General features: G+C 41.3%; 1 protein-coding gene across 1 annotated transcript; it reads right to left on the bottom strand.

Annotated features, from left to right (window-relative positions):
- Nucleotides 1-25,652, bottom strand: LOC128572933 (zinc finger protein 98-like). Its single transcript, XM_053573089.1, has 4 exons — nt 25,495-25,652; nt 6,125-6,251; nt 5,435-5,530; nt 1-968 (listed from the first exon to the last, which is right to left on the bottom strand). The coding sequence occupies exons 1-4, from the start codon at nt 25,495-25,497 to the stop codon at nt 16-18; spliced, it is 1,179 nt and encodes a 392-aa protein (XP_053429064.1). The 5' UTR covers nt 25,498-25,652; the 3' UTR covers nt 1-15.

The raw sequence follows: 25,652 nt of genomic DNA, 5'->3' as shown, positions 1-25,652 counted from the left end.
AAAGGCCCTGCCACATTATTGATATTTGTAGGGTTTTTCTCCAGAGTGAATTTTTTCATGTGCAGAAAGGTATGAGTGATGGTTAAAGGCTTTGCCACATTCTTGACATTTGTAAGGTTTCTCTCCAGAGTGAATGTTTTGATGTGCAGAAAGGTGTGAGTGCCGGTAAAAGGCTCTGCCACATTCTTGACATTTGTAGGGCTTCTCTCCAGAGTGAATTCTTTGATGTCTAGAAAAGCTTGTGTGATGGTTAAAGGCTTTTCCACATTCTTGACATTTGTAGGGTTTCTCTCCAGAGTGAATTCTTTGATGTTCAGAAAGGTGTGAGGATTGTTTAAATGCTTTTCCACATTCTTGACATTTGTAGGGTTTCTCTCCAGAGTGAATTCTTTGATGTACAGAAAGGTTTGAATACTGGTTAAAGGCTTTTCCACATTCTTGACATTTGTAGGGTTTCTCTCTAGAGTGAATTCTTTGATGTACGGAAAGGTTTGAATACTGGTTAAAGGCTCTGCCACATTCTTGACATTTGTAGGGTTTTTCTCCAGAGTGAATTCTTTGATGTACAGAAAGGTGTGAGTGCCGAGTAAAGGCTTTGCCACATTCTTGACATTTGTAGTGTTTCTCTACAGAGTGAATTCTTTGATGTCCAGAAATGCTTGAGTACTGTTTAAAGGCTTTGCCACAGTCTTGACTTTTGTATGATTTCTCTCCAGAATGAATTATTTTATGGCCATAAATATGGGAGTGCTGCTTGATAATTTTATCACGTTTGTTATAGTTGCAAGGTATTTCTCCAGTCTCAAATATATTATGGTTATGATACTTTGTACTGTGCCTGTGGTATTTGTCATCATTTTTACACTTGTTGAGATTCTCTCCATTATGGAGTCTTGAGCAAGATTGGAAGACTTGGCTACCTTCTTTGCATTTGTACTGTTTTTTTCCAATATGAATTATCTTATGATCTGTAAAGGTGAGCAGAGTTTAGAGGTGTTCCCATACCTTTTACATTTAAAAGTTTTCTCTAAGGTATGTATTATTGTACATTCATTTAGATTTGACAATAGTCTGGAGACATTTAAATTACTCAGCCTGATGGTTGTTGACTCCCATCAGTGAGAGTGCTGAAAGGAATGGTGCTATAGTGTGTAAGATGGACCATGGATGCTGAATTCCAAGGTAAAATATTATTATAGCAGCAGAGAGACTCCAATGTAACAGAGAGATTCATGTCTAGCAAGTTATAAGAAAATCTTTTTTTTTAGCTGGCAAGGCCGGGATTGAAACTGTCACCCTCAGTGCATGTGGTCTGCACTCTACTCACTGAGGTACTGGTGCCACCAATTATAAGACAGTCTTATGAGGACATATGGAAAAATGCTTCCACTAGAAAGCAACCACACATTGCCACAGGCAAAACACTTTCCGACTGTGCAGTTCTCCCTTTCTTAGTACAATGTGTGTCAGAGTCTTGCAGGATGCAGCCATATCACAATGTTTGTGAAAGGTGGCTTTTCTAATCCTCAAAAATCAATGAAAGCTTATAGCATATAAAATGTTAGGGAGACATAATCCAAAGAACCACAAAAAATTCTGGAATGAATTATAAAAAATAGAGATGTCTAAATTACCTTATAACTTTATCTGAATAATGCTAAATGTACCAAATAAGAATGATACAGATAACTAAGTAAAATCAGAAAAATGAAGGTATCAAACACAATGAAAATGACTGAGCAGTCTCAAATGTAAGAAAAAAAGTATAAAGAGCTAGGAGAAACAAACAGTCCTGTAAAGAGACAGATGAAGATCAAGGATTTGAAAGTCATGTGCAAGGGTGGCACCTGTGGCTCAGTGGGTTGGGTGCCAGCCCCATATACTGAGGTTGAAGGGTTCGAATCCATCCCTGGCTAACCTGCAGCAAAAAACAGCCAGGCACTGTGGTGGGCACCTGTAGTCCCATCTACTCAGGAGGCTGAGGCAATAGAATCGCCTAAGCCCAAGAGCTGGAGGTTGCTGTGAGCTGTAATGCCACAGCACTCTACCGAGGGTGACAGAGACTCTATCTCTAAAAAAATAATAATAATAAAAATAATTATAATGAAAGTCATGCACAAGAAGAGAATCTTGATAGCAGCAAGAGAAAATAGATGTGGTACCAGTAAGGATGCTCTGTCAGATTACTGGTGGATTAATCAACACGAAGCTTCCACATCAAAAAAAAGAGTTGGTGATATAAGTCAAAGTGCCAAAAGGAAAAAAAAAAAAAAACTTGAATGCACATACACAATATCCACCAAAATTGCCCTTTGAAATGAAGAAAAAAGAAATATTCATCAGATATATAGATGCTGGCAGGGCGAGGTGGCTCACGTCTGTAATCCTAGCACTCTGGAAGGCCAACACAGGTAAACTGCTTGAAATTACAGGTTTGAGACCAGCCTGAAGATGAGGAAGACACCATCACTACAAAAAATAGAAAATCTGAGGCAAGAGGATCACTTGAACGCAAGAGTTTAAAGATGATGTGAGCTATGACACCACATTACACTACACAGGGTGACATAGTGAGACTCTGTCTCACAAAAAAAAAAAATAAGAAGAAAGTAAGAAAGAGGGTGGCACCTCTGGCTCAAAGGGTAGGGGGCTGGCCCCATATGACAGAGGTCATGGGTTCAAACCCAGCCCTAGCCAAAAACTGCAAAAAATAAAAAATAAATGAAAAAAGAAAAATTATTAAAAAAAAGAGAAAAAGAAAAGAGAAGTCGGCAGTAAACCTCTGGTAATTGGTCTACATGTACAATATAACAAGATGTAATTGTTGACATCAATAACAAAATCCAGTACAAATGTAAAAAAAAAATTATCAACAGTAAGTCTTTCTCTTTCAAAAGTTATATACATAATTGAAAGTAATTTCTTCTCTTTCAAAATTTATGTACACAAGGCCAGGCAGGGGTGGCTCATGGCTACAATCCAAGCACTCTTACAGACTGAGGTGGGTGGATTGCTTGAGCCCCTGAGTTGCAAATCAGCCTGAGCAAAAGCGAGACCCTGTCTCTAATAAAAATAGAAAAACTGAGGTAAGAAGATCACTTGAAACTAATTGTTGATGGCAGTGCCTGTGGCTCAAAGGAGTAGGGCACCAGCCCCATATGCTAGATGTACAGGTTCAAACCCAGTCCTGGCCAAAAACTGCAAAAAAATAACAGTTGAATATTGCATTGAGGTATGATGATACCATGGCATTGTACTAAGGGTGACAGCTTGAGACTCAGTCTCAAAAAAAAAAAAAAAAATTACATATATATTCACAGACTAAACTTCCCCATAAATGACAGACATTAAACAAAAATAGGGAGGCCAGGCATGGTGTTTCATGCCTTCAATTCCAGGACCCTTGGAGTCCTAGTTGGGTGGATTGTTTGAGCTCCCAGGTTCAAGACCAGCCTGAGCAAGAGACACCCTGACTATAAAAAAAAAAGGTGGGTGTTGTGACAAGCACCTGTAATGTGAGCAACTCCAGAGGCTGAGGCAAGAGGATCATTGCAGTCCAGGACATTGAAGTTGCTTTGAGCTATGATGCCATGGCAGTGAACTGGGGGAAACAAAGTGAGACTCTGCCTCAAAAAAATAAAATAAAATAAAATGAGTAAAGATTGGGATTTAAAAAATAGAAAAATCAAAATCCAACTCTATACTATTAAGTGATACTTATCTTACGTGTAATGACAAACGTGGAATAAAAATGGCAGGACATAAAGATATTTGGCCGGGTGCAGTGGCTCATGGCTGTAATCCCAGAACTCTGGGAGGCCAAGGCAGGTGCATAGCTTGATGTCATCAGTTTGAGACCAGCTTGAGCAAATAGTGAGACCCCTTTTCTACACAAATAGAAAAACAGGCATAGAATCCATTGAGGACAAAAGTTGGAAGTTGCTGTGAGGTATGACACCACAGCACTGTTATCAGAGCAACATCTTCAGACTCTGTCTCAAAAAAAAAAAAAAGAACAAGAAAGATATTTAATTCCAATATTTATCAAATGAGAGCAAGGGATATTATCATAAAGGAGATATGTATATGTATATAAATGTGTGTGTGTGTGTCTAGATACAACATGTGTTAAAACAGAGCCTCACCCTATGGCCCAGGCTAGAGTGCTACAGGATCAGCCTAGCTCATAGCAACCTGAAACTCCTAGATTCAAGCAATCCTCCTGAATCAGCCTTCTGACTAGCTGGCATTCTAAAGGTGCCTGCAATAATATTCAGGTAATTTTATCTTCTATTTCTAGGAGACATGGGGTGTGGCTCTTGTTCCAGCTGGTCTCAAACTCCTGAGTTCAAAACACCCTCTCATCTCAGCCTCCCAGATTAGTAGCATTATAGACATATGCTCCTGAGTTCAGCCAGAGCACAATATATTTTGAGGCAAAACACATCTTATTTCATAAAATATACTTTAAATCAAAATGGCCACAAAAGATAAAAAATATGAAATAATAATATAAGGGCTTATTTGTTAGAAACCTATAACTCATTGTTGTTATTTTGAATATACATAAAATACATATGAAGAAAATGTAGGATAGATACACAACACTCATGTACATGGTCCAATAAACAGCTATTTGCACACAAATTTACTGCAGCATTATTCACATAATTCATTTGTGAAAGAAATCTAAATCTCCCTCAAAAAAAAAAAAAATGATGGGGCGGCGCCTGTGGCTCAGTCGGTAAGGCGCCAGCCCCATATACCCAGGGTGGCGGGTTCAAACCCGGCCCCGGCCAAACTGCAACCAAAAAATAGCTGGGCACTGTGGCGGGTGCCTTTAGTCCCACCTACTCGGGAGGCTGAGGCAACGGAATCGCTTAAGCCCAGGAGTTGGAGGTTGCTGTGAGCTGTGTGAGGCCACAGCACTCTACCGAGGGCCAGAAAGTGAGACTCTGTCTCTACAAAAAAAAAAAAAAAATGATGAAATATAATTTAGGATAGAAAAATGACATAAAGATGACAGACTATTACTCAGCTTCCTAAATCAGAAAATCTTCTAATATCTCCAATAAAGATTAATGTTTCTAACAAATAAGCCCTTTATCGTAAATGAAATGGCCTTTCAAAAATTATCTTCAAATTACACAAATAGGGGGCACCTGTGGCTTAATGGGTAGGGCGCAGGCCCTGTATGTCTTGGGTGGCAGGTTTCAACCCAGCCCTGGAATGACAAATGCAAAAAAAAAAAAAAAAAAAAAAGAAAAGAAAAGCTAAGTGTTGTGGCCAAGAGAAAGAAACCTAGAAGAAAACCTAGAAACCCAGAAATCATTTCCAATGAAGCTGATCTTCCTTAATCACACTGTATTGTGTGGTTTCCTCCTAGAACTTGGACCTCTGACCAGTGTTACCTGCTCTACTCACTCCAACCTACCTGGGTGCTTGACTAGTGTCTGCTGTGTCTTCACCTTCCAGGGTTCTTTGCTTTGCTCCAGACAGGTGATGAGGTCTGGCTTAGAGACAGCAAAACCTGTTTTATTAGAAAAAGAATTGGGATTCTTCAATTGGCAATCTAATACCTTGGTGAAGTAGAGAAAAGGACATTTTAGAAGATCCTGAAATAATAATCCCAAACAGATTTCCTTGCAGAAATTTCAGTATCATTAAAAAGTATTTAACATTGGAATATTCCTAATTCCTCCACTATCAAAACCACTGAAATCCCATTTGGTGCTAGAAATCAGACTCAAAGGTATGAGTAATCATCTAGGCCATGAAATCTCTGAAATTTTCATTAATCTACTGAAGGATTTAAATCAGCTCAAAAAAGGTAAGATTAATGCCAAAATAAACAACTCCAATTTTTCTTTTCTATACCAAGATATCCTAAAGTTTTCCATAGAAACAGGAACCTGATACTCAGTCAATGAATAAACTGAATAAAAACCTTCTACAGGGTGGCACCTGTGGCTTACTGAGTAGGGCACCAGCCCCATATACCAAGGGTGGTAGGTTCGAACCCGGCCCTGGCCAAACCGCAACCAAAAAAAAAAAAACCTTCTACAAAGAGAGAATATAAATTGTTTAGTGTAGACCTGGAACTGTGTTTATAAGTTGTCCTCACCCAGGAAGACCAGGTTTCTGTAGGTCTCTAACATGACTTCCCGATACAAATGCTGCTGAGCAGTGTCTAGGCAGGCCCATTCATCCATAGAGAATTCAATAGACACGTCCTTAAATGTCAACACTCCCTGAAAAACAAACATATTTACCAAGAAAACATGGGCATATAGAATTTCACTTTTTTTTGAGTCTCAAACTTTTACCCTGGGTAAAGTGCTATGGTGTCACAGCTCACAGTAACCTTAAACTCCTGGGCTTAAGTGATTTTCTTGCCTCAATCTCCTAGTTGGGTCTACAGGCACCCTCTACAATGCCCAGCTATTTTTTTTGTTGCCGTTGTCATTGTTGTTTAGCTGGCCAGGGCCAGGTTCAAACCCAGCAGCCTGGGTGTATGTGGCCAGTGCCTTAACCACTGTGCTACAGGCACTCAGCTTTGAATTTCACTTTTAGTTAAGTGAATAAAGAGATCTGCCAACTTACAAGAGTAAATGCAATTACCTAATAAGTATAGAAGGGACATATTCCTTCGTGTGTTGTCTAACACTGAAGAAAAGGGATGGACTGGCATCCATGTAACCAGTGTACACATCAGACATTTTTGGTTGATACAGTAGAAATGAAAGGCCACCAATACAAGCATGTAGAATTTTATGCCTTATTTACATCATACATTATAATCTGTGTATGTTTTTTATATGACAATGTCATGTGAGATAATGGTAATTCTAAAGCAGGCATCCTCAAACTGTGGCCCGTGGGCCACATGAAGCCGTGTGAATTGTATTTGTTCCCATTTTGTTTTTTACTTCAAAATAAGATATGAGCAATGTGCATAGGAATTTCTTCCATAGTTTTTTTTTTAACTGTAGTCTGGCCCTCTGACGGTCTGACGGACATTGAATTGGCCCTCTGTTTAAAAAGTTTGAGGATGCTTGCTCTAAAGTTTTAATGTGTACAAGAAAGAACTGGATATCTTGAAAAAATGTAGATTGTTATTCAGACAATATATGGTGAACATTTCATTTCTAAATTTCCAACAAGCTCAATAGAAATGACAATGCTTCAGTCTCATAATGATATTATATTAAACATGCAGTAAACTTCAGACACTGGATTTACCTCAGTGATTTCTGAACCAGTAAACAAAGATGACAACCTTTACTTTCCTAAGAAAGGTATATGAAAAAGAATCTAAGAAGAATGGTGTACTTCCTAAACTAATGTTTTGATTGTTCACATTAGTTGATAATCTCCCCAAGTTCTTATTAACAATACAGAAGATATACTGAACGTTAGAATAGAACATGTCAATGAACACTGTAACTGTCTTGGTGCCTATAGCTTAGCGGCTAGGATGCAAGTCACATACACTGGAGCTGGCAAGTTCAAATCCCACTGGGGCCTATCAAAGAATAATGATGACTACAAACAAAAAACATCTGGGCGTTGTGGTGGTCACCTGTAGTCGCAGCTACTTTGCAGGCTGAGGGAAGAGAACCACTTGAGCCCGGGAGTTTGAGGTTGCGGTGAGCTGTGATCCCATGGCACTCTACCCAGGGCGACAACCTGAGACTCTGTCTAAAAACAAAACAAAACAAACAAACAAAACACAAGAACACACACACACACAAACAAAAACACTGTAACTGAGCGGATAAAATTAATATCAACTGTAACAGGATAAATTAGTATCAGGTGCTGATTCACAAGTACAAACCAAACATCTGTGCAGTGATAGTACTGGCCAAAAAAGTAACTCATAATCTGATAAAAACTAGTTGAGAAAAACCCAGTTTGGGCAAAATTCCACTTATAGAAATCTGGTATGTCTTCTAATCTCTAATTGTGTCTTTAAATAGCATTCTTTACCATCCCACAAAGTAACTCTGTTCTAATTATTCTGTTCTTGAGAACTTTGAAACTCTTATCCTGATTTTTGAAAAGTGGGTTTTTGAAATTGAGAGGCATTAGACCAGTGGTTCTCAATTTCCCTAATGCCACAACTCTTTAATACAGTTCCTGTGGGTCGCAACCCACAGGTTGAGGACAGCTGCATTAGACAAAAAAGAAAATGGCATTGTGTAAGAAAGGGATCTTGCAGGGGTATATTTTCTCCTGAAACAGAATGGTTATTTAAGTATAGGAAACATTGTCAGATATGAAATGGTGGTTTATTTTGTGTGGCTTATGTTTATATGTATTTTCCAATATTATAAAATATTGGTCTGACTTAGGGTATATTGTCAGTAATCATTTTAATTCAACTCAGAAAGTATTTTTTATAAATGCCTGAATCCAAACTTTGTACTTCAAAAGAAATATTAGGAGAGGCTGATGAATTATCTCAAATTCAAATTTCTGATGTTTTTGGAAATTAAATAGCTTTGGGCTAAAAGCATACTAACTGCTACAACTTTAATTTTCTGTCTCTTCAGCTATTTGTAACTTTCAACAATGTATGTATTTATATCCAGAATTTGAAACATTTTTTTTCTTTCTCCTTGATTTCTCCAGAATTTGAAAGCCATTTGTAAGTATTCTTAATTTCTGACAATACAGTTATTTGCATAAATTCAATAAGCGATTCTTGGGCAAAGAGTATAGAATTATATACAGTAGTTTTATTTGCTCTGAAACTTTAAGGCTCAACAAAGGTCACCTGGTGGCTACACTGAAAAAATCTGTGCAGTATTAAATGTTATCTGCTGTATCTGTACAGGTAACTCAGGAAAATTAGAACCTGAATGAGAATTTCCCAGTATACGGTGTGAGTGTAACACAACCTCCTAAGTGGCCTCACACCCAAATGATGTTCAGAAACATTCACTCAAAGTTTCCAGAACTTTGTATCAGTTCTGTATAGACTCTTAAAATTAGGTATTATCTTTAGAGCTATGCTAAGTCTGTAAGTAGGAATACTAATCTCCTTACTATGTAAACCTTAGCCTCGAAATCCAGAACTTGTACATGTTTGTAGGTAAGTGTTAAGTGGTTTCATTCTCTTACACTTAATCCAATCTTGACTTCATCCCTGTCAGTGTAAGGGAGCCAGAAGGCCCACAAATGTATGCAAGGTGGCTGAGGTGATGCAGAAGCCAGATGAAAGCCCTGAGAATTTCTGTGAAAGACTGTGTGAAACATACAGACTGCTAAACCATTGTATGAAGTTACTAAAGGGGAAGACAAAAGCCCTAGGAAGAGTAACAAGAAAGATCTCCATTTGGGTATTAACCATGTTTTGCTTAGTCTTTTGTGTCGGTACATCCTTTCTCTCTGGGAAATTAATGGGATCAAGTCTAGGTCAAAGATCAGAACCTGGTGCCCCTCAAACCAAGGTAAAAGGGACTTTCCACCATCATCCTGACCACATGCATTGCAGTAAAGGTGGAAGGAATCCTTGCCTGGATTCATCACAGATGGCTGAAGAAAGCTTCACTGCCCTGTGGGAAGCAAAGGTAACTTTTATGATGGTCAAGATGCCTTGGTCCAGCCACATACTGGTAGTTAGCTAGTCAACACACAGATGAAGACTGAGGAACCTCCTTGCAGGACTTGTCTTAATTGGACTTTGGGTAAAAAGGAGGAGGGATGTAATCTGTATACCTACATCACTGAGACAGGACAAAGGGTGACTCGTTTATAGCTTCTATAAATGCAAAATCACCAAAGAGGGACCTTGTTCTCATAATCAGATACACTACTCTATATGTAACACAGGCAAAAGTCAAAACTCATACGTATATTGGCGTACCACCATGGTACAATTAAGGCCTGGGTAGAGAACCGGAGAGGAGTCACAGTCCCTGAAATCTGAATGTTGGTACAGATCAGAGAAATAGAAAAGCCCAGGCATGTGACTCTAAAGCTTTCTACCTGTAGCGCCACGTGAGGGTGCTACAGCAGAAGGAATGGAAACGAAACTATAGGACAGATCAGAAATACTTCTATGCCTTAGATTTTGTAAAAAAGTTATGCAAAGTTGAATGTGAAAAGTTATTAATACGAGCTCCCAAAGAAGCCAGCTGTTATTGAGATCCCAAATTAACATATATATGGAGTCTCAAAAGGGATGAATGAGAGAGGATATGTGGGAAGGGTGATGTCTAGGAGAACAGGTCTTATGAAGGAGACCACAAGGATACATCTGTAGAGTCCTCTCCATGGTGACTCAGCTCTTGGGAATTTATAGTCTTAACTCTCTTTAACTGGGAAATTTCCACTTTTGTGAAATCTTGTACTTCTGTGAAGACTGGAACAGCATCTTGTGCTTGATTCAAAATGACCAATGAGAAATTTATCTGTGGCTTGGAACTTTTTGACTGGAGATGAAAAGGGGAAGTCCAAACCAAATGGAGAACATGACCATTTTGTATTGTTCTATGCCTTAAGCTTTCACCAGCTGAAATAAAGCCCTTCCTCTTATAAACATAGTGTTTGTGTGCTCTTTCTCTCCATTAGGCCTGCTCTTCCTCAAATAATGTCTCAAAATAACATCTTATTTTTAGTCCTTAATCTCTCACTAAACACTAATGTGTCCCCGAATTGAAGACTGAAGCTGGTATTTCCTTGTTGTTGTTGTTGTTATAGGCTGGTATTAAAAACAATTAAAGTCCAAATGGGTCAGCTGTGTATATGAAGGGTATACTAAGAGACCACTCTCAAACTGAAAGGCATTCATTTACTCCCGTAAGAGGGTCCATCCCCGTATTTCACGCTATCCATTGGACAAGTATGTCCTACGAATTGATATTTGTGTAACACTCCAGTAAACATAAATGCTTTGAGCATCTTGGGTCATCCTCAGACAAGTGTGAAGCCCTGGAATGATAAAAGGATGATTGAGGACACATCATCCTGTACAGTTACCAATGGGGAACCACAATGCCCCCCCACATTCCAGCAAGGAGTGTGTGCCTCGACAAAATATAAGGAGTAAAGGCACAAAGATTTTAATCAGTGTCACAGGATTATTGTCTGCTTTCTTCTTATGAGTTATGTTCAGAAACTTACAAAACCCAACAATTTAGAAAAACAATCACCCACTGTTATATAAAGGAATGACAAATAACAAAAGTATTGCATCTGTTTGAACTAGAAATAAAAAAAAAATAGACAATTGAAAGATTATTGAGTCAAAATTCTGAGGCATTAGATGAAAGGAAAACAGAGTCCTGGTTTATGAAATTAAAATGGCTTAATTCCACCTGGGTTCATGTGGGGTAAGCTTTCCAACCTGTAGGGAATAAATCTACACTGGGTAACAGCGAATGAGGGAGTGGGTGGGGCGTGATTAAAGGTCACGAAGATAGGGAAGGGGACATTCCCTTTCCTGGGTTGGACTTCTGTTGTAAGGTTGGAGGTTGGACCATTTACATTTCCCAGGTGTGACATCCCAAGAAGCAGGATAGGGTGTTGACCCACCCAACTTTCTTAGGTGGGCCATCTGGTGGGAGAGGGTAAGGGGTTGATTCTTTTATGTGGGTCTACCCTATTTGCACGGGGTTCAACTATATCAATAATGTAAATTGGATGGAAAGTTAGCATCTGGAAAAATGAGAAAGACACTGAAATTTTAAGATGTGACTGCAAGATCTAGACGAGTTAGGCTGAGGAAACAAACAAGATACATTTACACTCAGCTTGCCATACTTCTGGAACATGCAGAGGAGACCAGTCCTCCTGTAAAGTGTTAAAATATACGGAAGGGAACTAGGCTGAAAGGAATCCAGAGCCTTGCAATCCTAGGTTACAAAATCAAAATCAAACTCAAATTTATTTTTATAAGTTGCAAGAATTGATAAAGGAGTCCACCACTCAGTGACAGACAGGGAGCCCCATTCTCTGGGTCCAGGTAAGCTCAGAGATTAGACCCTTATTTCCAGGCACAAGGAGACTGCCTTTTTCAGGACACACCCTCTGGGCTCTGATAAGATCAAGAACAAAACAGCCTGAGATGGCTTTTTGGGTGGTGCCACCTTGAGTAAGAGCACACATCCTAATCCCTTCTCAAAGACAAAGACAGTAAAGGACCTGATAACCTTGCTGTAGTGGAGAAGAAACTATATTCATTTGTTAATACACTCACTAACTTTGAAAAGATGCTTTTTCATCTACCAACTGCTGGCCACATGTAATTCTCATGACCTAAGACCCCTAGATAAAGAGCCCATGTAGAGACTCCAGTTAGTTCAGTTCTTTCCCCTTCCAAAAGTTCTGATGCTTTTCAATTCTTCTGTATTCCTTTCTAACTTCTAATAAAAATCCTATCTTACCACTGATCTGTGGTCCGTTGGTTCATTCTTTGAATCCCTGAGACCAAGGACCTACTGAAGAGCGGAAATTCCGGTATCAGAATGGTTGGTCTTTAGAGTCATACAAAAACTAGAAGGGAGGTGGGAGGGAGATTTGTGTGCTCTCACCTAAGAGGCACAATGTAAAAGTATATGACACACCTCCCTACACGGACTTGAACACACAAATACAAATCATGTAACTTAAATATTTCTACCCTCATATTAATCTGAAATTTACAAAGAAAGAGGAGATGCAAAAATAGAACAACAGATAAGTATTTCCATTCTTTAAATTGTTGCAGGAAGACAACGTCCAATAGAGAGAAAGAACACCCAAACACCACGTTTATAAGAGAAAGGGCTTTATTTACCAGCCGGGAGCTTACGGCATAAAAGAATTCCAAATGGCTGCGATCCCCGACTGCCTTGGTCTTTCCCTTTTTATTGACAGTCAAAAAGTTCCACCCCACAGGTACCCTTCTCATTGGCCAGTTTGAATCAAGAGGGAGATGCTATTCCCACCCCTACAGAACTACAGGATTTCACAGAACTTAGAAATTTCCCAGTTTCAAGAAGTTAAGTTTACAAATTCCCAAGAGCTGAGTCACTGTGAAGAGCACCCTGCATGTGTATCCTTGTGGTCTCCTTGAGAAGACCTGTTCTTCTAGACCTCACCCTTCTCAGCTATTGTCTCTCATTCCCCCCTTTTGAGACTCCAATATATTTTAATTGGGGGTCTCAATCTCAGCTTGTTTCTGCAGGTGCTGATATTAATTACTTTTCAGCACTGAGGTTCTAGGGACTGTGACTCTTCTTGAGTTCTCTACTCAGGCCTTAATAATACCATGGTGGTGGGCTAATATGCATACAAGTTTTTACATTTCCCTGTGGGCTTCAGCAGTGCATTGACCAGCCAGCTCCCAGTATGTGGCTGGAGCAGGGCATGTTGATTGTCTTAATAGTTGCCTTTACTTTCCAAGGGGCAGTGAAGCCCTATTCAGCCAGCTGTGATGATTCCAGGTGAGGATTCTTTCCATTTTCACTGCTGTGTGTGTGGTTAGGATGATGGTGTAAAGTCCCTTCCACCTTGGTTTCAGGGGGACCAGTTTCTGATTCCAGACCTAAACTTGGTCTCCTTGATCTGGAAGTCCTTGAAAGGCATTGCTCCATACAACTAGATTCCTGGGGGCAACGTTGGTCCTTGGCATGCATTGAACTGGCTGCAGGTGACACACTGTAGACTGACAGTTTTGGCCAGGGCTGCCAGGTGGGATATATAGAAGTACTGGCTCAGCAACTTCATCAAACACTCCTGTCACCATGGTGGCTCCTAGAATCTGGGGGACTGCTACTCGTGCATCTGGCATCTTTATCCATCCTCCCTCTGCTTCCTGGCTCTCTTCTGCTGCCAACCATTCCTTCTCCTCCCGGGAGTAGATAGGGGTGAGCTCCGGAACCCATGGGATGAGGGGAGCCACTCATGACATCTGGTATGGCTGGGAGGCAGCCCTCTTTGCCTCAGTGTCAACTCTGGTGTTCCCCTTAGTGATGGTGGAAGCATCTCTTTGATGTCCACAACAGTGTACCACTGCCACTTTCCGGGGTTTCCATAGTGCCTCTAGTAGCTGAAGTTATCTCCTGCTGATATTTAATGTCCTTTTTCCCAGAATTTTTTTTTTATTTATTTATTTATTTTTTTTGTAGAGACAGAGTGTCACTTTATGGCCCTCGGTAGAGTGCCATGGCATCACACAGCTCACAGCAACCTCCAACTCCTCGGCTTAAGTGATTCTCTTGCCTCAGCCTCCCGAGGAGCTGGGACTACAGGTGCCCGCCACAACGCCCGGCTATTTTTTGGTTGCAGTTCAGCCAGAGCCAGGTTTGAACCCACTACCCTTGGTATATGGGGCCAGTGCCTTACTGACTGAGCCACAGGCACCAATCCCCCACCCCCCTGGAATTTAATAGTCTCTTCTCCTTCTACAATGTCCTGCGTACTTGGAGAGTCAGAAAAGCATTCAAATTTTTCCCTTGACTTAGTTTTAAGGCTTCTGAGCCAATGTTTCTTGGGGTAAGGGCTTAGCCTCTACAGTCTATGTTAAGGTAACCACTGCATACCCAGCCTGCCGCTTACCTTGAGCTTTCATGTAACTGCTTTCATTAGATGGGATACAAGTCCCATTCTGCATCTGTCCAGTGCTGGTCACACAATCAGGTCTGCTAGAGTACACATTATCTATAACTTCCGAACGGTCATGCTCAGTCTCTCTTCCACTGACTGGAAGGAGCGTGGCTGGGTTCAGAGTGTTGCATTAGAGCCCAAAATGTCTCTTAGTGTCCATTAAATTGACCACAGAGTACGGTACTTTGACTGTGAGATCCTGCCCTAGAGTCAGCTTATCAGCTTCTTGCACAAGGACAGCAGTAGCAGCTAGAACCCGTAAACAGGGTGGCCATCCTTTTACCACTCCATCCAACTGCTTAGAGTGGTAGGCTACAGGCCTTGGCCAGGACCTAATCAGCCGGGATAACACACCCACAGCCATTTTATCTCTCTCTGAAACATACAGAGTAAAGGGCCTGGTCAAGTTTGGCAGTCCCAATGAAGGTGCAGCCATCAGCCCCATCTTTAGCTGGGAGAAGGCATGTTCCTGTTTTCTTCCCCACTCCAAGGGCTCTCCCTCCTCTCCTTGGTTGCCTCATACAACGGTTTAGCTAAGATAGCAAAGTTGGGGATCTAAAACCGACAGAAGCTGACCGGCCTAAGAATTTCCAAACCTGCTTTTTGCTTGTGGGGCTGAGGAGGCAATTAATGACCTGCCTCCATTTCATGCCTAGATGCCTCTCTCCCCCTGCTGGATAGTAAATCTTAGATAACGTACTTGCTGCTGGCAAATCTGGGCCTTTCGTTTGGACACTTTATAGTCACATACCTCTAGATGTCATAAAAGACAGTCCATGCCTTGAGTGCAGCACTCCTGGGTAGGGTGTCCTGAAAGGAGGTCATCAACATATTGGAACAGCACACATTCTAATTCCTCAGCTGGGAATGTCTGAAGGCCACAAGCCAGCCCTTCTCCAAAAATTGTGGGTGTTTTGAACCCCTGTGGCAGCCTGGTCCATGTGTACTGTTTCCATGTCTGGTCTCTCCCACTGAAAAGCAAACAGCTTCTGGCTTCCCAGAGCCAGCCTTATACTGAAAAAGGCCTCTTCTAATTTCAGACAAGTGGGCCACTTGGCTTCTGCTCGCAGCAGATTCAGCAGAGTAGAATGCAGTGTTTACAGTTACACCATTTACTGGGAAATTTTAGATAACATTTAATACTGCACAAGTTTTCCAGTGTAGCCAACAGGTGACCTTTGTTGAGTCTTAAGGCTTCGGAGTAAATATAACTACTATATATAATTCTATACTCTTTGGCCATTCTCTTATTCCCATTCAATAGATCAATTTAGTGAAACAGTTACATTTCATTTTATGAGTACAGACAAGACTGGGATCTAAATACAGGTGGACCACAACCTCTTTTTCCTCCATTTAAACTATTTTTCTCTCTCCAATTTCTCTCTTTACTAAAGGCAAATTATAGTAGAACTAACTTATTTGCCAAAATAAACTGTACCTTCAATATTCAGGGTCTGATTATTTGCATAAAGTGCAGTAAGAATTATTAGCCATCTAGGCTCTTCTTTCCTTTTGAATTGGCTTTGCTGGAACCTTTTATAAGGAATGTCAGGCTTGACTTTCCTGAAAGCCTTTCAGAGCCCAGGTTTCATCTGTGCCATTAGATACCTGTATGCATTGGGTAAATTCCTCTTCTCTTGAGGTCCCCAAGCACATTTCGATTCCCGGACCCATCAGCAAGCGATCTTCGTTACTTACCACAGATCAGGAAATGTTACTGATGGGTATCTGGACAGTTTTCCAAAGGGCTTTTTTATTGGCCTTATAAAGTCAACCTTAATTCCTTAATGAAGTCTGGACACCTCTGGAAATGCTATTCCAGCCAAAGCCTTGGTAAAATAACCAAGAACTATAGAACAAAACAGATTCTTATTGAACTTATGCAAATAACTGTATTGTCAGAAATTAAGAATGCTTACAAATGGCTTTCAAATTCTGGAGAAATCAAAAAGAGAGAAAAATACATGTTTCAAACTCTGCTCTTAAGTACATACATTGCTTGAAAAGCTACAAATAGCTTAAAAGACAGAAAATTATTTTCTTGACTTCTGGAAAACAAAACACAGAAAGAATCAACAATATTTCAAAAAAAATCCATTACAATCTAGCCCAGTTCCACGTAACTGATTTCTGTTCTGTTGGCGTTAGGTTAGCAATACTCATAGACATGTTAACTTTCCAATGAAAGTTCTAAAAATCTGCTTTTAGTTTGAAGGCATTCAATTTCCAAAGACATCAGGAATTTGAATTCAAGAGAATTCATCAGTCTCTCTTAATATTTCTTTTTCTTTTTAGGATAAACTTTGGACTCAACCAGTTTCATAAAAAATACTTTCTTTTTAGATGAATTAAAATTATTACTGACAATATATGTTAGGACAGACCAATGTTTTATAAGATTGTAACAAATATATAACCATAACCCACACAAAATTAATCACCATTTCATATTGGACAATGTTTCCTATATATTTTTTAAAAATCAAATAAGTTTAATTTGTTTTCCCATCACTTTCAGTGGTCATAATATTTCAAGATGACCAAATTTAAAGTTGTTTTTTGTTGTTGTTGTTCCTGGCCTGAGGCAAGTTTGAACCCACCAGTCTCAGTGCATGTGGCCAGCCTTGCAACCACTGCCCTACGGGTGTGAAGCCCCAGATAGAGTTTTTATTTTGGAAGGTTTTTCAAATATCAAAGGCCTAAAACATTTGTTTAAACAAAATTACAAGCCAAAAAATTTTCAAGGAAATACATATTCAACTGGATCACATGTAAATTCTTTCACAAATTCTCTATGAGCTTTATTTAACCTGCACAGACCATCTACAGACATTCTAAACTTTCTTTAACTTTTGCCCTGCCTTTCATTTTCTTAAACAACCATCCTGTTTCAGGACAAAATTTATCACATAAAATTCTTTCTTTACACAATGCCATTCTCCTTACTCTCCAAAGCTCACTTCCCCCAAAACAGGATGCCAGTTTACCATGAATTCACCCATTCACTTAGCGAAACTGATAACTAGAAGGTTTAAAAAGCAAGAATCTTATCATTTGAGAAAGACTCAGTTCCCCCAACAATTTAAACAACCAAATTATTACATTTTACAAACGAGAGACATTTTATGAGATGTAACATTAATACAGGATTTTAATGTATTAAAATTAAAACTCAGGACTGGACAGGGAACCCCCATTTTTCAGGCTCAGGTGAGTTTAGACATCAGACCCCCATCTCCAGGCACAAACCCTCTGAGCCACAGCAAGGTCATGAACAAAGCAGCCCACACCCTTTTGGACAGCTCAACGCTGACTAAGAAGCACACACCCTAATCCCCTTCCCAGACAAATCTGCAGCAAAGACCTAATAACCTTGTCCAGGATGAGGCGCTGCATTCATTGATATGCTAGAACACCCCTTCAGTTTGTAAAGGTAATTTTCCATCTACCAAGTCCTGGTCAAAATATCTCTCAGGGCCAATTATTTACCCCTAGAAAAAGGACTTAGGGGCGGCGCCTGTGGCTCAGTGAGTAGGGCGCCAGCCCCATATGCCGAGGGTGGCGGGTTCAAACCCAGCCCCGGCCAAACTGCAACCAAAAAATAGCCGGGCGTTGTGGCGGGCGCCTGTAGTCCCAGCTGCTCGGGAGGCTGAGGCAAGAGAATCGCGTAAGCCCAAGGGTTAAGAGGTTGCTGTGAGCCGTGTGACGCCACGGCACTCTACCCGAGGGCGGTACAGTGAGACTGTCTCTACAAAAAAAAAAAAAAAAAAAGAAAAAAGGACTTAGGCAGAAAACCTCAGATCGGGGCCTCCCCCCCCCCTTCCAGAGGCTGTTCACCTTGGAGACCTGTTGCTTATATGGATAAAGCCTCATCCAGCATGGGATTTACACTCTCTTCCCCAGATTTTCAAGGGCCATCCAGAGCTCACTGGACTTCCTGAACCACAACACTTTTCAAGGCACGACACTTCTGCCAATAGCTCTGGCACTCTCCACTCTCTCTCTCTGCGTGCCCCTCAGTCCAACAAAATGGCATTTTATCACTGATCTGTGGTCCGCGGTCTCAATTCTCAAATTCCTGAGACCAAACACTCACTGAAGAAATTCCAGTAACAAAACTACAACAACATTTTTTCTTATGAATTTTCATTTCCTCCCAAGTCCCACATGGCCACGTGGCCGCCACCAAAGACAGAAAGCAGAAAACCTGGAACTTCCAGTTTCTCTCAGAATAGCAGGGGCCAAAGTTGGAGCAGGAAGAAGGGCCCACTCACACATTCATTTCACACAATGAATGGGGAGTGGGAGCGAAACCCCACCTATTGTTACCTATCTCAGTTATTCTCAGAGCACTCACATGCACACAATTCCAACTCACTTCTTAACCCATGCAGCCTCAATTTCCCTCTCGAGCTGCTACTTAGCCATAGGGAGGCAAACCAACACTCTTCAAGGTCCTGTGAAGGGAGGTCCAACTCCACCCTCGGAGTTCTCTCAGTCACACCACATCCACACACTCTCACACACCTCTCAACAGACCTGCTGGTGATCTAATGCCCAAGGAGTTGATCAGGCTCCTCTTCCACTAAAACTGTAGTGGGATCCCCAGATCTATCATACCTTCCCTTACATGTCTTCCTGTGTAGGTACCTGTTCCCGCATACCAGTTCCTCCTGGTGTTTGAATCCTTGAAGACCCGATGGTGGGGTACTTTCTCAGCCCAGTCGAGGCATCCACACAGGGAGGCCAAACTGCCTCGCTGGCATGCTCAGTGGTTCACATTGCCCAGTCCAATCAGGGGCCCCCACATGGGATTCCAGAGGATTGGTGGCAACTACCAGGTGCCTGTTCTCTCCAAGGGCGATCTCGCTTCCCAGTCAGGAAACCAAAAATGTTGCAGGAAGACAAGGCCCAACGGAGAGAAAGAGCACCCAAACACCACGTCTATAAGAGGAAGGGCTTTATTCACCAGCTGGGAGCTTATAGCATAGAATTCCAAATGTCCGTGCTCCCCAACTGCCTTGGTCTTTCCCTTTTTATTGACAGTCAAAAAGTTCCACCCCACAGGTACCCATCTCATTGGCCAGTTTGAATCAAGCGGGAGAAGCTATTCCCACCCCTACAGAACTACAGGATTTCACAGAACTTGGAAATTTCCAAGTTTCAGGAAGTTAAGTTTACAAATTCCCAAGAGCTGAGTCACCGTGGAGAGGACCCTGCATGTGTATGCTTGTGGTCTTCTTGAGAAGACCTATTCTTCTAGACCTCACTCTTCTCGGCTATTCTCTCTCACAATATCTATTTTGGAGTTAGTGTCTCACTCTATTGCCCCAGACTTGATTGCAGGAATGTCATAATTCACCGCAACGTCCAACTCATGGGCTCAGCCAATCCTCATTTCCCGGCCTCCCAATTAACTGTGACTACAGCACCCCACCCCCCAACAACACTGGCTAATTTTTGTATTCTTAGTAGAGACAGGGTCTTTCTCTTGCTCAGGCTGATCAGCAACTCCTGAGCTCAACCAATCCACTCACCTCAGCCTCTCAGAGACAGGATGATAGACATGAGCCTTGGCACTTGGCCTCTTTGAATATATGAAAACATCATTTTCAATTCTCAAAAAGTATATATACATATCTGTATACAGATGTATCCTAATCTTGACCTAAAGAAAGCCTTCTATCACCCTGTAAGAAGGACCCACTCAGATTTTTCACATGTCTTGAAAGCACAAGTAGTGAGAAGAAGATGGAGTTAGCCCGGCTAAAGCCTAGAAGACACAGCTGGTCTGGTGGTTTTGGTCCCATGTGACCTTCCCACCTGTCTCTAACACTTACGGTTTTGTAAATTTAGCTCCCACCCTAGAAATGACCATATTGAATAGTTGGGAATCTTAACTTTTGAATTGCAAATGTCATAAACTCTCACCACATTGTGACATATTATTCAAAATAAGGTGCTAGCATGTGCAGCTCCCACAAGTCAAAGGCGAGCAACGCCAAGGCCCCAGACCCAGACCAAGACTGTGGTGAGAGCGGTGCCTTCTCAGGCAGCTGGGAGAGGACTGAGGGCTGGTGGTCTTAGCACCCTCTGCAGTCTCACTCCTGCGCCAAAAAAACTGCCCAGGATGGCACCGTGGCTCAATGGGTAGCATGCCAGCCTTTTATTTTTTACTTTTTATCTATCTATTTATTTATTTATTTTTGAGACAAAGCTCAAGCTGTTGCCCTGGGTAGAGTTCTGTGACATCACAGCTAACGGCAACCTGCAACTCCTGGGCTTAAATGATTCTCTTGCCTCAGCCTCCCAAGTAGCTGGGAATACATGCGCCTGCCAGAATGGCAGCCATTTTTTGGTTGTAGTTGTCATGTTGTTTGGCAGACCTGGGCTGGATTCTAACCCACCAACTCTGGTGTATGTAGCCGATGTCCCAGCCGCTTGAGATACAGGATCCAAGTCAGGAAGTTTCATCATCAACATGTATTTTATCTCGGTCTGCAGCTGACATCTAGAAAAAATTCCAAAAATCTCCCCAAGGTCACCAAACCCCTCAACAAGACCTTATTAACCTGGCTTTTAAAGTTTTAAATAATTGTGAGGAGGCTTTTAAAAGGCAGCAGCTCTCAAGATTCCAGTTACTGGTTTCTGCCATTAGGCAAAACCCAACAGTTTGTCAAAATTCCCTAGGGTGCTCTGAAAAAATGAGATTTCCCACGGGACTGTGTTTTAAAGGCAGCAGGTCAGGTCACTAGGCTAAACTATGCCCAAAGCAAAACCCTGCCCTCAAACTGTGTCCAATCTGCAGAAGGTCTCACTGGAAGTTTAACAAACGAAGTCCTTCTGAGAATTTGGTTCACAGACATTCTCAGAATAAGGCAAAATTCTGCCCAAGTTCTCCTGGGGACATGGTTGGTGGATGCATCCAAAACATGCCTCAATTTCCTGATCTTCTGGGCCTAGCTGTTAAAGATTCACAGTTCACAAAGCAACATAGTATCCGTTGGATAATTACAAAGTCTAAACTCCGGAAGAATTTGCTAGTGGAAGATAAGCCAATTTCTTTTTTAATAGACATGGAAGCAACCTTTTCCATGCTGCCATCTAATAAAGGTCTTTTAGAACAGAGATGTCAATGATGGGTATTGATGGCAATGTAAATCTATCCCATGTTACTCCAACTTTATGGTGCACACTTTCTGGACACATTTTTGCATTGATTCCTTATAATTCCCTCGTGTAATGTTCCCCTACTAGGTAGATACTCTCTCAAAATTGCAAGCAACTTTGACAATTCCCCCTGGTTCCCACCTCTCACTACCCTTCCTGCTCCTCTCCAACCTCTCCCCAACAACCCCTCTGTTCTCTCCATCTGACCTCCCTGTAGATACTATTGTAACACTACACCCTTTCCAAATATTTCTCATTTTCTCTTACCCAATCCTGAAGACACCCATTGTATTGATGGCAGTTCTTTTAAAAAGCCCACTGCTGACTCCTTTGCCAGGACAGATTTTGCCATTGTGTCGTCTTCCCACATTACCACCTCTGTAACTCTGCCTCCAGGCATTTCCTCATAACAGGCAGAATTCTTAGCTCTCACTAAAGCCTTACAATTCCACCATGCAGCCATAAAGCAAGAAAGGGGATTCATGACCATCCAAGGCTCCTCCATCATCAATACCACACTCCATAAAGACCTCCTAAATGGAACTACACTTCAAAAGGAAATTGCCATTATTCAATGTAAAGGGCAGCACACTATTCCTAGATTCCATCCTGTCAGCTCTATTCAGAGCAACAAAGGCCCAGCTTTCATTAGCCACATCACCTTCCAAATCTCACAAACCCTAGGAGTTCAGTGGCATCTACATGTGCCTTACAGACCCCAATTATCAGGAAAAGTAGAACAAATGAATAGCAGCCTTATACAACAGCTCAGAAAATTAGTGCCCTGCAAGCGTTTACCTCTTTCTTGGACAGGCCCTCACATGATTCTTTACAGCAACCTCACAGCTGTTCACCTTGTGGAACCCCACTTAGGATTCACAGATCCTAAAGAAAATGGTGTTGTACAGGAATACCTCCAACACTCAGGATCCCTGAAGAATCTACTTCCTAATAAATGTATAACATTCTTCCCCAATTTTTTACTTTTCTCTATAAGTTTTCTTAGAATGCCTGTCTACTCTCACATGTTCAAAGTTGGAATGACCTCCTTGGAGCCTCTAAAAATCTGTGACTATAGGGCACCTTCCAAGGCTTTCTCTATCAAGAAACACAATTTTCTTATTCTTTCTTTTTCTCTTTCTGCTACCCTTCATACTGATTCCGGCTTTTCTCCCCTACCCCTCAATCTCAACTAATGATTAAATCACTAATCATAATCCTTCTCCTTCTCAGTTACAGATGGCAATTGCTTGCTTCATCTCTAGATTTATTGAACAATCATCTGAAAACAGTCATATCATAACCCTACTAAATACCAACCTCCTCAAACTGAAGAAAAAAAAAAAATATCCTGTAAACACCATTCCTCTACCCCTCCAATTCTTTTCTAAAGGCAGCCAACACAGTCCCTTCCTCCAGCAAGAAACCCTCAAAAAGAATCCACACCCATCACCCTACCTCCTTATAATAAACTAAAGAGGCTGGTCTTATAAATCAACTGCCCAAATAAAGTTGCCCCACCCAGACAAGCTCAGGTTCAGGGCCCACCCAGAGAAGGTCAAACTCATATCCCTCCCGGGAAATAGGAATGCCAACAATATTGACTGCCCAAACCCTTTAATTCTCGGTCTTCCATGGCGCACATATGGATTTCTCCCCAGTCAGGAATATCAGCCCACCTGTACTCAGGGTGGAATGAAGACCACGTTAACTGCAAAAATTGCATCTATCTTTTCCTTTCGCCTCGCATCTCAGAATGATTTTATCCTTGGGTTTGGAACCTTTCACTAAATACACCACTTTAGCTATTTTTGTCATACCTGCAATATCTATTGAACTCAATCTTAAAATCAGTCCATTGGCATGTGCCATCATCAAGGCCCTTATTACAACTTCTCAAGCCAAACACACTCTGAGCATTAAATTAAAACAAGTATGAAAAGCTGTACTAAAAAATCAAGCAGCCATTATTGATTATTAAAACACAATCATAGACGTAAAAACTTGAAAATCTATGTACTGCTTCAATTTATCTAACAGTTTCCAACTCATTAAAAGCAAGTAAAGTTGTATAAAACACATAATCCAAATAAACAAAAAACAAGATTTTTCAGAATATCCAATACTTCCTATCTAAAGAATTGTCATAATTACCAACATTACCTATTTCTGTATATGTTTTATATTAAAAGTGTCTTAATATGTTACAAAATGCAATGTATACCATTCATATGTATCCGCTGTTTAACAATTTTCTTTTTATTTTATTTTATTTTAGACAGAGTCTCACTTTGTCATCATCTGTAGAGTGCCTGGCGTCACAGCTCATAGTAACCTCAAACTCATGGGCTTATGGGATTCTCTATCTTAGGACTCCGAAGTAGTTGGTACTATAGGTGCTGGATACAATGCCGGGCTTTTTTTTGTTTTTAGAGATTAGGTGTCCCTGTGATTAAGGATGGTCTTAAACTCATGAGCTCAGGCAATCAGACCTACTCGGCCTGCCAGAGTGCTAGCATTACAGGCCTGAGCCACCATGCTCAGCCATGTTTCACAAATGTCAGAAACAAAATTAACCAGCAGAGCCCACATGTCAATTTAACTAACCATAACTAATTTAAAATTATGTAAAATTATTTTCATTTTAAATCAATTTCAAAGATGTGAAAATAAAATAAATAAAAGTAGAGAATATGTTAGACAGAGACAACCCCACAGCCTTTCTTAGCTATTTCTGATTTGAGAATTCACCTTAAAACATAGGAAAAGTAAGTCAGTCAAACAGGCCAAACCAGAAATAGGAAATAAAGATAATCAGCTTGAAAAAAAAACAAGAAAGTGTTTGTGAAATTATTCCCTATATAAATTATTAAAATTTGTTACCCAGAAAAAAAACAGCATTAAAGAATTACTCTCTTGGGCGGCACCTGTGGCTCTGTGGGCAGGGCGCCTGGCCCATATACCGAGAGTGGAGGGTTCAAACCTGGCCCCAGGCAAACTGCAACAAAAAAACAGCCGGGCATTGTGGCAGGCGCCTGTAGTCTCAGCTACTAGGGAGGCTGAGGCAAGGGAATCGCCAAAGCCCAGGAACTGAAGGTTGCTGTGATCTGTGTGATTCCACGACACTCTACCCTGGGTGATGAAGTGAAACTCTGTCTCTACGAAGAAAAAAAAAAAAAAAAAAACTCTCTTGACGTTCTCCAGAATTGCTGGCCTGTCTTATAATAAAGTCTTTTTGCGCATCAACTCCCTGTCCTGGTGTTTAACTACAACAGGCTACTGAGCCACTTCGGGTTCTGCAACAGAGTGAGCTACCACGTCCAGACTTCAGTTTGTTTAACAAAGAAATGGATGGGTTGAGAGCCCCACAGACTACAGCCCCTCTCATTAACAAGCCCCACAAGCTCAGTTGGGATTCTTCCCTGAGGACCCTTCTAACGTCACCACCAGGGAGAGATGCCGGGCGCTGCAGGCACACAGCTGCTCAGAGAGCTCTGGGGTGTGGTGCAAGTAACAGCTTCAGAAACGCTTAGAGCAACAGGGTCCCAACTCCCTGCCCCACTCCACCTTTTGCCAAGTGGGGTCCGTGGGCCAAGGGGTGCCAGTGGCAAACTTTAGCCTGAAGACTCTAAAACTGAAGGGAAATTGCCTGTCGCTCCACAGCCACTTCTGCCTCCAACCACGCCCCTCCCCCTCTCAGGACACCCAGTCTCCTATACTCACCATTTTCCCGCTCCCGGGATGTTCTGATATCCTCCGTACAGATCTCCCAGTACATGCAGCTCACAGGATAACAGAGGCTGCTGCACAGACGCATGAGATATCCAGGAATGAAACCAGTGAAGAGGAGTCGCCCGCTGGCAGCCCAGATCCAGACACAA

This window comes from Nycticebus coucang, chromosome 20 (genome assembly GCF_027406575.1).
Source record: "Nycticebus coucang isolate mNycCou1 chromosome 20, mNycCou1.pri, whole genome shotgun sequence".
Lineage (NCBI taxonomy): Eukaryota > Metazoa > Chordata > Mammalia > Primates > Lorisidae > Nycticebus > Nycticebus coucang.
Note: the sequence above shows the minus strand (reverse complement) of the source record. Positions and strands in the feature narration are given on the sequence as shown.

What these genes read in the sequence shown, in the direction of transcription:
- LOC128572933 (XM_053573089.1), bottom strand. An exon ending in CAGAAACCTGGTCTTCCTGG is followed by an intron (nt 5,531 to 6,124) that starts GTGAGGACAACT and finishes CTAATAAAACAG; the next exon opens with GTTTTGCTGTCTCTAAGCCA. An exon ending in GACACTAGTCAAGCACCCAG is followed by an intron (nt 969 to 5,434) that starts GTAGGTTGGAGT and finishes TCACCTTTACAG; the next exon opens with ATCATAAGATAATTCATATT.